This window comes from Xyrauchen texanus, chromosome 13 (assembly GCF_025860055.1).
Source record: "Xyrauchen texanus isolate HMW12.3.18 chromosome 13, RBS_HiC_50CHRs, whole genome shotgun sequence".
Taxonomy (NCBI): Eukaryota; Metazoa; Chordata; class Actinopteri; order Cypriniformes; family Catostomidae; genus Xyrauchen; species Xyrauchen texanus.
In genome coordinates this window covers 17,091,144-17,103,034 of record NC_068288.1, presented here as the reverse complement: position 1 = coordinate 17,103,034, position 11,891 = coordinate 17,091,144, and the positions used below count along the sequence as shown (strand labels likewise).

The 11,891-nt window shown below is 41.6% G+C and overlaps 1 protein-coding gene across 3 annotated transcripts in view; it reads left to right on the top strand.

Moving 5' to 3' along the window:
• Positions 1-11,891, top strand: part of rhbdl3 (rhomboid, veinlet-like 3 (Drosophila)) — an 86,105-nt gene that overhangs the window by 51,632 nt on the left and 22,582 nt on the right. For 2 of the 3 annotated variants that reach the window (XM_052140287.1, XM_052140288.1), the window contains one exon: positions 208-366. In XM_052140287.1, the coding sequence (XP_051996247.1) occupies positions 208-366 (159 nt within the window). Of the gene's footprint in view, positions 1-207; positions 367-2,175; positions 2,255-11,891 lie in introns of those variants that run through there. The other variant, XM_052140289.1, reaches the window with a different exon arrangement.

The window sequence follows — 11,891 nt, the reverse complement described above, 5'->3', positions numbered from 1 at the left end:
ATTGATTTTATAGCGATTTTTTTATCCTCTGAAATTGTTTACAATGGCTTTCCAATCATCAAAATATTTTGATACAATTTATTAAATGTCATATTGTCTTTTATAAACTGTGAATGACGTCCATTTTACACGTATCCACAGTCTTTGCTCTTGAAAAGTTCCATAGTGATTTATGCATTCTAATTGAATATTTTCTGATATGTTTAGTATGATCCAGGGAATTCAGGCTTCATCAGCACTGAGCGGTTTCGAGACCTGCTTGTAGCTCATGGATCAGAACTGGACCCTCACAAGCTGGAGGTTCTTCTCGCCCTGGCTGATGGAAATGCAGACGGCAAGATCTGCTACCAGGACTTTGTTAACCTGGTGAGTTCTGCGGATTAACTTTACACAAAAAGTGAGCTTTGTAGACCCCTTCTGGCCCTGAACTAAAAAGCAAATCATCTTGAAAAATGATCAGTTCCTTGGGAATGCCATCAAATCTGTGGGAAAATCTGAATGTCCCCTACCCACAGTCTCACACCCTCCTTTAACCTCTCTCTTTCTCTCTCTCTTTATATTTCAATCACTCTTTCTCACATATAGCAACTCTTCAAAGAGTCCCATTGTCCACCACAGTAGTTATAGAGAATAGAACTATGGTGCTATAAAGCAGTGTGATGAAACATTGGATCAGATTGAGTTTTTGATTGGCTGAGATAGGTCACGTGAAAGTGGGACTGGGAGGAATGAGGAACATGCAGTGGGGGTCTTTATGCTACTATTGTTCCTCGATAGCTCTCATTCTGAACTAATTCACTGCCCAACACAACATAGCTGATAAAAGAGATGCATGGAAAGACAAACTGTGATTGCAAAGTGGTTGTCAAAAATGTTAGTTAGGGTGAGAATAATTGGTGGAATAAAAAGAAAGAGAGAGAAAGAAGTTTATGGACATCCCCTTTATCTATGCATTAAGAATATGTTTCACCATTAAATGTGATTATTGAAATGGAGAGCGATTACAATGTGCCAACACCCAACTGGGAACTTCCTCCAATGAGATTTCTTGAATATTTTGGTTGTTTTTGAAAAAGACCCAATAAACTCATGTCTACTCTAGAGATCTCAACATTGTCTCAAACTTCCATCAAATATCACAGATTTCAAAGTGAACTCAAACATTTCTCATCCAATTTTTCCAATGTTTCAAAATACTCTGAGCTATGTTGTCCATACTCAATCACTCCATTTCTATTTTTATTTGTTCTATGGAATTTTAGGGGAAACATCTGTGACAAAGTTAATACTTAAAGCATAATTGAGATCTCCATGAAATCTCCAGAGCTTTGACAGAGCAACCGCTGAGCAATAAATATGTTGTCTGGGTTCCCTCTGTTTTACAGCTGGCTGTAAATCAGTGTTGCCTGAACAGTAGGGCCCAGCAGAGATACCAGTTTGTGTGTACTGTGAGAATTGCACATTGTCAGACTTACCCTGTGTGGTGACTATGAAACAGCCAACACAAAGATATTCCACAAATCATTAGGCAACAAGATCTTCTACAAATCATTACGCAACAAGGGGTAGGGAAGGGGATAAAATCTATAGTTCGCACAGTATAAAAATCATTATGTCTATGGAGAGTCCACATAAGGATAGCCACACCAACGTGTGTGTGTGTGTGTGTGTGTGTGTGTGTGTGTGTGTGTGTAAAGCTGGCTCCACACCAGCAGACTCCGAATTTTGGTGGGTCACACTTAGTGACTGTTTTCGCTTATATTGCCCTCCTGGCATTTTTTGTCTTTGGCAATTTTGTCCCCACCACTTTTTGAAATATCTTTCATCAGGAAAGTGTCTAATGTGGAAGTAATATCTCCAGTTCTTGAGCAAGAGTTTCCAATTCATTTTAGTTTATTACAGCATGTGACAATTCAATTCAGCACTGGAGCTTTTTATAATGACTACTAGTTGCAGCTGTTATCAATGATGTTGATTGACAGCTGGCGATGTTCTCGTGCATCTACCTGCAGCTACCTGCACTGCTGTAGAGCAGCTTGTGCTCCTTTTCAGGTAAATTGCAAACCAAAATCCAAACAGAAGTGTCCCCACCCAGGTCAGAGTGTGTGTAAGCCTCTCCTGTGCACAGGGACAGGCCTAGTGTTGATCATTTCCCTTTTTTAAAGACTTTTCATTGTTATTGCACTGGCCTATTCATGAGGTTTTCCGCACCTTGTTCAAGTTCAGCTGTGAATTCACTTCATTCTGTTCAGATGTAAGTGGCAATATTATATTTCTGTTGATAATATAGCTTATTAATGTTATTTATCTAGGATGCGTTTGAAAAAGGTGATTAACCCACCAAGTGCTTTAGTTTATCCTGTTTAGCTCTTTATTTCCCACAGCTCAGATGGCCCGTCTCCTCAAAATACTATGACTGGATCATTTGACAAGGTTTTATTTAACAAGACTTTTCTGCTTCTAACCATTGTTAGTGCATTAACTTTTCATGTTATTATTTTTCATCATATTTTCATCAGCAGTAGCCCACGTTTTATGTAGAAATGTCTTATTATCCTCATGATGTGCATATTTCCATGTTGTTAACAGAATAATAATAACAACACACCTCATTTTTGTCAGTAATTTCATTAACCCTCTGGGGTCTGAGGGTGTTTTGGGCCCTAGAGAAGTTTTGACATGCCTTGACATTTGTGCTTTTTTCAGTTGCTTAAAAACATATGAAAGGCTAAAGTCAGATAACACTGTATTCAGCACAAACTGGGCTACAATAATATGTGAGCAACATGTGTGTACATGTTTGTATTTTTGAGAAAATAACGTTTATGCATGGTTTCTGAAAAAACAAAAATGTTAAGTCATTGAAATAAGGCCATATTACACATACTAAACATTTGTTCATAAGACTTTTGAGAACTGGATCTCGTAGCCTGGTTACTTATTCATACAAAACAATTTAATCATTTAACTTTTGTAAGACACTTTTAGTGTTAGAAAAGTCAAATGCGAGGAGGCGCGAATTATCATGAATATTTATGTATTTCACACCTGAGGAGACAAAGACCCCTCCCCTGGGCCTATCACTGAGGAGCGTGACAGAAAGAGAATGAATGTGAGGAGACTTAATGATTAAAATCATGTTTTAAGTTAAAAGAAGTAATCTGATTATACATTTTCTTTACATAAAGACTTGACTTAATTTTAGTCCTACACTACCGTTTAAAAGAAGTCTCTTCTGCTCACCAAGACTGCATTTATTTGATCCAAAATACAGTACAAACAGTGATATTGTGAACTCTTTTTACAATTTAAAAGAACAGTTTCGTATTTGAATATATTGTAAAATACAATTTGTGATCAAAGCTGAATTTTCAGCATCATTATCTTTAATGTCACATTGAATTCATCAGAATTCATTATAATATAATACCCAAACACATATTTGCAAGCACAAGCTTTGTTGATGATAATGAGGCAGCATAAACCCTAGTTAAAATATAATCTAGGACATATTTCATATAGGACATATTTCAAATTTCAATATAAAGAAATATGCTTGCAAACAAAGAGACAGCTGAAAGTGCACCCTTTTTATTTTACAAAAGCACAAGGTTTTGTTGTTATTGTGAGTGTACACAAATAAAAGTAGTCCCTTTATAGTCTCTAATGATGTCTTACACTTATCTGTATGCCCCAAAATGATGGAGTATTATATGTTGTTTCCGCTGTTATGATGAAAAAAATCCAGCAGGACGCACCGGCGCATCCGTCTACCCCAGATGGTTAACAGAACTTGTCAGTGTGGCTGGAAACATTGTAACCCCAGAAAAACAATGATTAAAAACACCTGACAATTGTAAAGCTTTCAGCCAAGGATGGGCTGAACCATTTAATTATTGTCCAGCTGTTTACTGATATTTAGTCATGTTTAATATTCCAATATAGCTATAATAAAAGACTTTGACGTTCTGGAATATGTGTACCCCTTGATGTTACTGACGGTAAAGAGGCTTGGTTCAATAAAAAAAACAATACAAACTATTTTAAAAAGTTTTTTTATTTTATTATTTGTGTTTCATATTATATTATTGTAACAGGGTCAGATTCTTGGGGTGAGAAAGGAGGAATCGGGAATGCTAAACTTAAACTCAATAAGGTATACTCAAGCGGCACGTATTTATTTTCTACTTGAACAAAAGACTCTCTTTTCGGAAAACACTCTCATGCCACACAGGCTCAGCAGGGGTGTGTACGTGTCTCTTTTCCCTCCACTGGCTTCTGGCTCACACTTAACTCCATCTTCACTGTCACTGCAATGACAAACAACTGTTAGAGACAATCGTCGATCCGCGCATTGGTATCCTTCATGTGATGGAGTTACTGGAGTGGGCCATGGTCTGAACAGAGGGTAAAAGCCTGTCTTAAGAATACCGAATGGTAAAGACCACCCACTTGATGGCCAGACACTTCTTCTCAATGTTGCTGTACCTCGATTCTCTTTCTGAGAGCTTCCAACTGATGTACAGCGCTAGTCGCTCCTCCCCTTTGATCCGCTGGGACAACACGGATCCCAACCCCCTGTCTGACGTGTCGGTCTGTAAAACAAAAGGGAGAGAGAAATCAGGAGCATGTAACAACGGTCTGCCACAAAGCGCAGCTTTTACCTGTACAAAAGCCTGTTGGCACGTCTCCATGAACTGGACCAGTTTTGGGACTTGTGAGATCAGTCTGCAGGCTGGTGACGTCCAAATAATTAGGCTCAAATCTTCTATAGTAGCCAGCTAGCCCCATGAACAGTCTCACCTTCTTTTTGGTCTTGTGTCTCAGGCAGACTGCAATCACTGCAGTCTTATCAATTTGGGGACGCACCTGCCCTTGACCCAAGTGGAAAATCAGATACCATATCTCCACCTGTCTAATTGTGCACTGCTTGGTGTTTTCCGTGTGTCCCGCCCATTGTAGTGACCTCAGAACTGCCCTCAGATGCTGCAAATGTCCATTTTTGGGAACACTGTATTTTAGGGATAATTTTGTAAAAATCCAAATAACTTTACAGATCTTTATTGTAAAGGGTTTAAACAAAATTTTCCATGTGTGTTCAATGGACCATAAACAATTAATGAACATGCACTGGTGGAACGGTCGTTAAGATATTAAGCTTACAGAGAGCAGGCAATTAAGGTCACAGTTATAAAAACGTCATGGTTATTGTTGTAACCTCCGTTCCCCGAGTGAGGGAACGATAAGTTGTGTCGAAGGAAGTAACACAAGGGGTCTTCTCAGATGCCGAATCGTACCTCTGAACCTGAGAAAAGGCCAATGTCAAGTTGGCAGACAGAATTTGCATGCCCCGCCCCGGACATACAGGCATAAAGGGAAGCGGGGCAGCAAATGCCAGTCAGGATTTTGCACTGAGGAGCCGAAAGGATGAAGCACAGCCATTAACAATGCTAGGTCTAGTGCCGTGGCAGGAGGGACACAACGTCTCGTTCCCTCCCTCGGGGAACGGAGGTTACAACAGTAACCAAGACGTTCCCCTTCTGTCACTCTCTCGACATTGTGTCGAAGGAAGTGACACAAGGGGTCCATATAAAAATGTCACGCGCTGTGTTATGTGACTGTCGAAACAGGTGCAAAGCAGGCTATTGCGTGTTAGCGGCACCTGTACCGAGTGCACGTAGCCCTACCCAACGCCCCCTCAAAGAGTTTCGCATACCAACTTAGGTTTTCCCGCACCCCTGAGGGAGAAAAAGGTGTTACATGCTAGCATGGGAGCAAGCCCAGCAGCCACGGCCTTCTCTCTCACTATGTCTCTCACATAGGACGTAAAGCGGTGGGGCCCAACATAAGTCGGGGAAGGCGGTCTTTCCCCGGAGGGAGCAGGAGAGCCTGTCAGGGGTGACAGGAGCCCTGAGGCTAGGGTGCTGAGAGAAGACTCGAAGCACTTGTCCTGCTCCGCGCAGCCGGCAGAGGGCAGCTTAAATACTGAGGAAGAGGCCTAAGGAGGCGTCTTCAGAACTCATCAGCAGCGGCGTGCCGGGCGCTGAGGCGAGACCGGAGGTAAGGTAACTGTCCGGTCCGCGAATGTCCTATTCTTTCAGGAGGGGAAGACCCTGCGGAGACCACACCCTGCCCAGTCCAGGGGGAGGAGATGTGTGGCAAATACACCACAAGGGTTGTGAAGCCGGACGTGGGATATGGCGTGGTGGTAGGTCCAGCCTAATGAAGGGGGGAACTCTACAAGCATGGGGCCGAGGCAGCGGGGCTGCCCGAGGAAACACGGGTCCGCCGAGAGGGGGACCGTACCGCGGAAAATACATCATGGGGGGTTAGCCTGAATAGGGAACTATGCCCGTGGAGCCTGACACCAGTACAGAGCCCTGAGGCTCGTAGTGGGTCTAGCCGCAAGTTGCTCCGCTGAATTCGCAGGCCAGAAGGCTAGGGAGGAAAAACATCCAGGCAGCAACGCTCAGTGGCTGACCTGGGACAGAAGGCGCACTGGATCACTTTGGTGAAGGGCGCAAGGTGCAAACGGAACACCCTGTCAGTTGTGCCGCGTTAACGAGTTCTACCAGCTCGGACCTCACAAAACACGGGACGAGACCGAATCAACCCTCAGATTGTAAAATCTGGCAAAGGTATTGGTTGTTGGCCAGCCCGCTGCTCTGCAGATGTCTGCTAGGGAGGTGCCGTGGCTCAGTGCCCATGAGGACGCCACACTTCTAGTGTGCTCGGACCTGCAGGGGGGCGGGCACACCCTGGGCGTGATAGGCTAAGGAAATAGCATCAACGACCCAGTGGGCTAGCCTCTATTTGGAGATGGCGTTCCCTTTCCGCCATCCGCCAAAACAGACAAAGAGCTACTCAGAACATCTAGAGCTCTGCGTGCAGTCCACATAGGTACGCAAAGCACGCACCAGACACAGCAACGAAATAGCTGGGTTTGCCTCCTCCCAAGGCAGCACTTGCAGGTTCACGACCTGGTCCTTGAAAGGGGTCGTAGGAACCTTGGGCACATAGCCCGGTCGGGGTCTCAGGATAAAGTGAGAAAGTGCCGGACTGAACTCCAGGCATGTGTCGCTGACAGAGAACGCTTGCAGGTCTCCAAATCTCTTGATTGAGGCTAATGCGATCAGGACGGCCGTCTTTAGGGAGAGGGCCTTGAGCTCGACTGAATCAAGTGGCTCAAATGGGGGTCTCTGAAGGCCCGAGAGGACCACTGAGAGATCCCAAGAGGGAAACAGGCTAGGCCGGGGAGGCTTCAGTCTCCGGGCACCTTTCAGGAGACTGAAAGTTTATTAATTTACTTAACCTCATGCCATCCCAGATGTGTATGTCTTTATTTAATTTGCAGAACACAGACAACATTTTTAGAAGAATATCTCAGCTATGAATGTCCATACAGTGCAAGTGAATGGTGGCCTCTGAAGCTCAAGTCAGGAGAACAAGTCAGATTAGAAAATTAATCCATATGACTCCAGTGGTTTAATCAATGTCTTCTGAAGTGATCCAATTAGTTTTAGGTGCAAACAGATCTAAGTATAACTCCTTTTTCACTGTACATCTTGCCATTGCAGACTGCTGGCACAATCATGTTTTCAAGCTTAATTACACTTCCTAGTGCTTGACACATGCACAGAGCGCTAGATGCCGCTATAGGTAGTGTAATCAAACTTGAAATCATGATTGCCAAGGAGACTGCATTCAAGATGTACAGTAAAAAAGGATTTGGATTTTGGTCTGTTCTCACCCAAAACCACTTCAAGTCATTGACTTGAGTTTCATGGATTATGTTTATGGTGACATGATCTGCTTTTTGGACCTTCAAAGGCCTGGTAACCATTAACTTGCATTGTATGTACATAAAGAGTTGAGGCATTCTTCTAAAAATCGATGTTTGTGTTCTGCAGAAGAAAGAAATTTATACACTTCTTAGATGACATGAGGGTGTGTAAATGATAAGAGAATTTTCACGTTTGGGTGAATTAACCCTTTAAGTGGGGTTCACACTATATGATTTGCCCAAGATTTTGCCCTCTGAGCCACATTTTGGGGATTGTAAAAGATTTCTCTTGTCTTTGATTGCTTAGTTTAACATGTCAATTATTCCCATTGCATTGAATCTTAGTCTCTGCTGAAGTTCTGGCAGAGACACTGGGAAAAAATTATTTGCCACCACTTATCGAGAGTTCATGGCAAATTTGCTGCAAATTGTCCATTGCTGCCAAAGGTTTGTCGGAGGTTCACCACTACCGGTGAATCACAAGTTCATTTGCATCTGAAAATAACGAGCAGCAAATTTGAGGCTAGTTTAGATTTTTGTAAGGGAATGTGTGTATCGTACTGTCTGACATAATGTCGCTAATATCTCATTGGGATCTTATCATACATTCTAGCAAGTAACAATCGTAAAGAGCCTTTATTTATACTTGTTTTTATGTAATAGAGAATAGAGTTAAATGTACAAGTTATTTGAATAGATTGATTCATGTTAAAGCTTATGGGTAACAGCAGGAAGGAGTGAACAAAATGTTTCACAGTAACACCACAGGTCTTTTTTGAAGGGATATGAATTGTAAAGCTGACATTTGTGTGTTCACGATGTGTGTTCAGTTCTGTATACTTAAGCAGAAACTCACTGGATATGAGCTGGAAGTTAAACTTGTTAAAACATCATCTGTGGTCAGTGTTTTTCTGCTTCAGATTACTTTATCATGTACTCAACATAGAGTGACTTGTTAGATAATTGCAGTGTGAATAGAACTGTTATGCTAAATTGTACCGAAGCTTATTTTTTTATTTATTTTATTTTTTTATCATACCCTTTTCCTGCGATCCATGCACAGTTTACCATGCGCCCCATTAAAAGTGAGAATCACTAATCACAACCACGAGGATGTTACCCCATGTGACTCTATCTCCCTAGCAACCGGGCCTATTTGGTAACATAATCAGGAGATTCCCGGCTAAATTTCTTTGTCCTTCTCAGGGCTTCTTCAACAACTTACATAACGCATGAACTGTATTCCTGATTGGGAGCCTGGCATGGGATAAAAGAACATTCCAGGTTTTGAAGAGGGCTTTTTACCTCAGCGGTGAAAAGCTTGTTTGAACAGCATTGCCTCATACACTCAAACACAATGACTTTTACACAGTTTGCACAATTATTATACTATACATATTTACATTTATGCATTTACATTTATGCATTTTGGCAGCTGCTTTTATCCAAAGTGACTTACAGTGCACTTATTACAGGGACAATCCCCCGGAGCAACCTGGAGTTAAGTGCCTTGCTCAAGGACTGTAACCCGCACAAGAAGAGACAGTCACAATGTAAAAGAAAACTGCTTTTATTAAAGAGCAGGCAAAAGTACAAAAGGGCAAATCCAGAGAAGAGTAGTTGGGGGAGCGATAGGTCAAAGCCGGGGAATCAGAATATGGCAAAGGGGCAAATCTACAGAAGAGTGGTCAAGGGAAGCGTAAGGTCGAAGCCGGGGAATCAGAATAAGTAAAGCGATAAGACAAGCGAGTTGAATAGACAGGGGAGCTAGGGGAACACTAGAGCAGGCAAAGCGAAGGGGTAAACTAAACAATAACCAACAAGTGTGAAACGAAAAGGCAGCGTGTATATAGGGGAAAACGAACAGTGCAGGTGAAACTAATAATCTAGTGATTGGGACGAGTGCGGGTGAAACTAATACTCTGGTGATTGGGAGCGAGCGTGAGAGCCAGAGGGGGCTGATTGGGAGCGAGCGTGTGAGCTCGATGAAGCGGGGTGAACTAGAGGAGCGGGGTTCGTTACAAGGACACAATGGTGGTGGCCGTGGGGATTGAACCAGCGACCTTCTGATTAACAGTTATGTGCTTTAGCCCACTACACTACAAAAGTTAAAATTAACTTTTTGGCTCACCAGCAACTGTGGCTAGTAGTTTTCCAAAGTCACTAGCCACTCAGCAATTTCACTAGCCAAAATCCCCACCCCGCAAAAAGTATTAAAGGTAACTGGAGACTAACTGCATGCATTTGGACATTTTATTTAAACAAGAATAATATGTGTTCAGCAGGACACATGCCTAATGGTTTAAGTAACCTATACAATATCCAAATGCAAACGCCAGTTAGAACAGAAGGAAAATTAGTCAATACTTTTTCTATAGTTCATGGAAGTTTCAACCCTTTCAAATTGTACTTGCCTATGAAAGTTTTCCATTGTTCTACCATTGTTTAACAGTGACATTTGTAATGACAAGGCTAATAATAGGTAAGACCATTGGTGGCTTCACATTACTGTGGTTAGGTTAATGTTGTTAGTCTTTTCTTAATAAAATAAACTGTGTTTGTTATGAAAAAGCTAAAAGCCTAAACACATTTAGAAACTTTTAAATACAACATTCAAAATTGAAGCCTAATAAAAATAAAGTCTAATAGATTTGCTCTAATTGATTTAATATGAATCATTCACGTAAAAATTTTGTGTTACTGCATTCAAAATATATTTAAGAAGGATTTTGTGTATTTTAAAAAGTGATGATTTATTTATCTCCACCTAACCTCGTCATTGCTGTTAATGCAGTATGTGCTGTCTATCAGTTTGAGAGGTTTGATTTCCTCCATATAATTCAAATGGGTCAAATAAGTTTTGTGTTATTTACTGAAGTGCAAATGATTCACGCAAGTTTCACTCAGCGCTGTTCCAGAGCTCTGCTGATCTTATCTCTGGAGTGTGCTGCAGCGGTCATGTGAAACCATCCTTAATTTGCCCTGCACAGATGTGTGTGTAAGTTATGAGAGTTGCCTGACATTCACAGAATTTTCAATGCAGGAAAAACACTGAAAAACTTCATCCGCCAAAGTGGCTAGTACGAGTGACAGAGTTACCCACCCCAGCCTATTTTTACTCTCATTTGGCAGGTGTTAATTTTAAACTCTGACTGTATGCATCATAATTATAAAATAATTAGCAACATGCTGTATAAAATTTTTTTATATGGAGTATAGCAACTAACTTTACAAATATAAGTTCCAGATGTTACGTCTAGGTTGTAAAACCTTGTGAATATGTTTTGAGAAGACCATCCTGCTGCAAAATATATGCCAATGAGCGAATGAGCAACAAACCACAACTCGTCAGTGAAGAGCTCTTTTTGCCAGTCCTGTCTGGTCCAGCGAAGGTGTGCCCATAGGTGACATTGTTGTCGGTGATGTCTGGTAAGGACCTGCCTTACAACAGGCCTACAAGCCCTCAGTCCAGCCTCTCTCAGCCTATTGCGGACAGTCTGAGCACTGATGGATGCGTTCCTGGTGTAACTCGGGCAGTTGTTGTTGTCATCTTGTACCTGTCCCATAGGTGTGATATTCAGATGTACCGATCCTGTGCAGGTGTTGTTAAATGTGGTCTGCCACTGCGAGGATGATCAGCTGTCCTTCCTGTCCCCCTGTCTTAGGTGTCTCATAGTACAGACATTGCAATTTATTGTCCTGTGCCTAAGGCACATTCACGCAGATGAGCAGGGACCCTGGGCATCTTTCTTTTGGTGTTTTTGTGAGTCAGTAGAAAGGTCGCTTTAGTGTCCTAAGTTTTTATAACTGTGTCCTCAATTGCCTACCATCAGTAAGCTGTTAGTGTCTTAACAACTGTTCCACAGGTGCATGTTCATTAATTGTTTATGGTTCATTGAACAAGTATGGAAAACATTGTTTAAACCCTTTACAATAAAGATCTGTAAAGTTATTTGGATTTTTATAAAATGATCTTACATCGTAAAATACAGTGTTCTGAAAAAGGGACGTTTCTGAGTTTATATTACAAATATATAATACATTATAACTTCTGCTGATAAAATTGTTGTTGATTGTGTTAAAATGCATTATATTCAAAGGTATAACT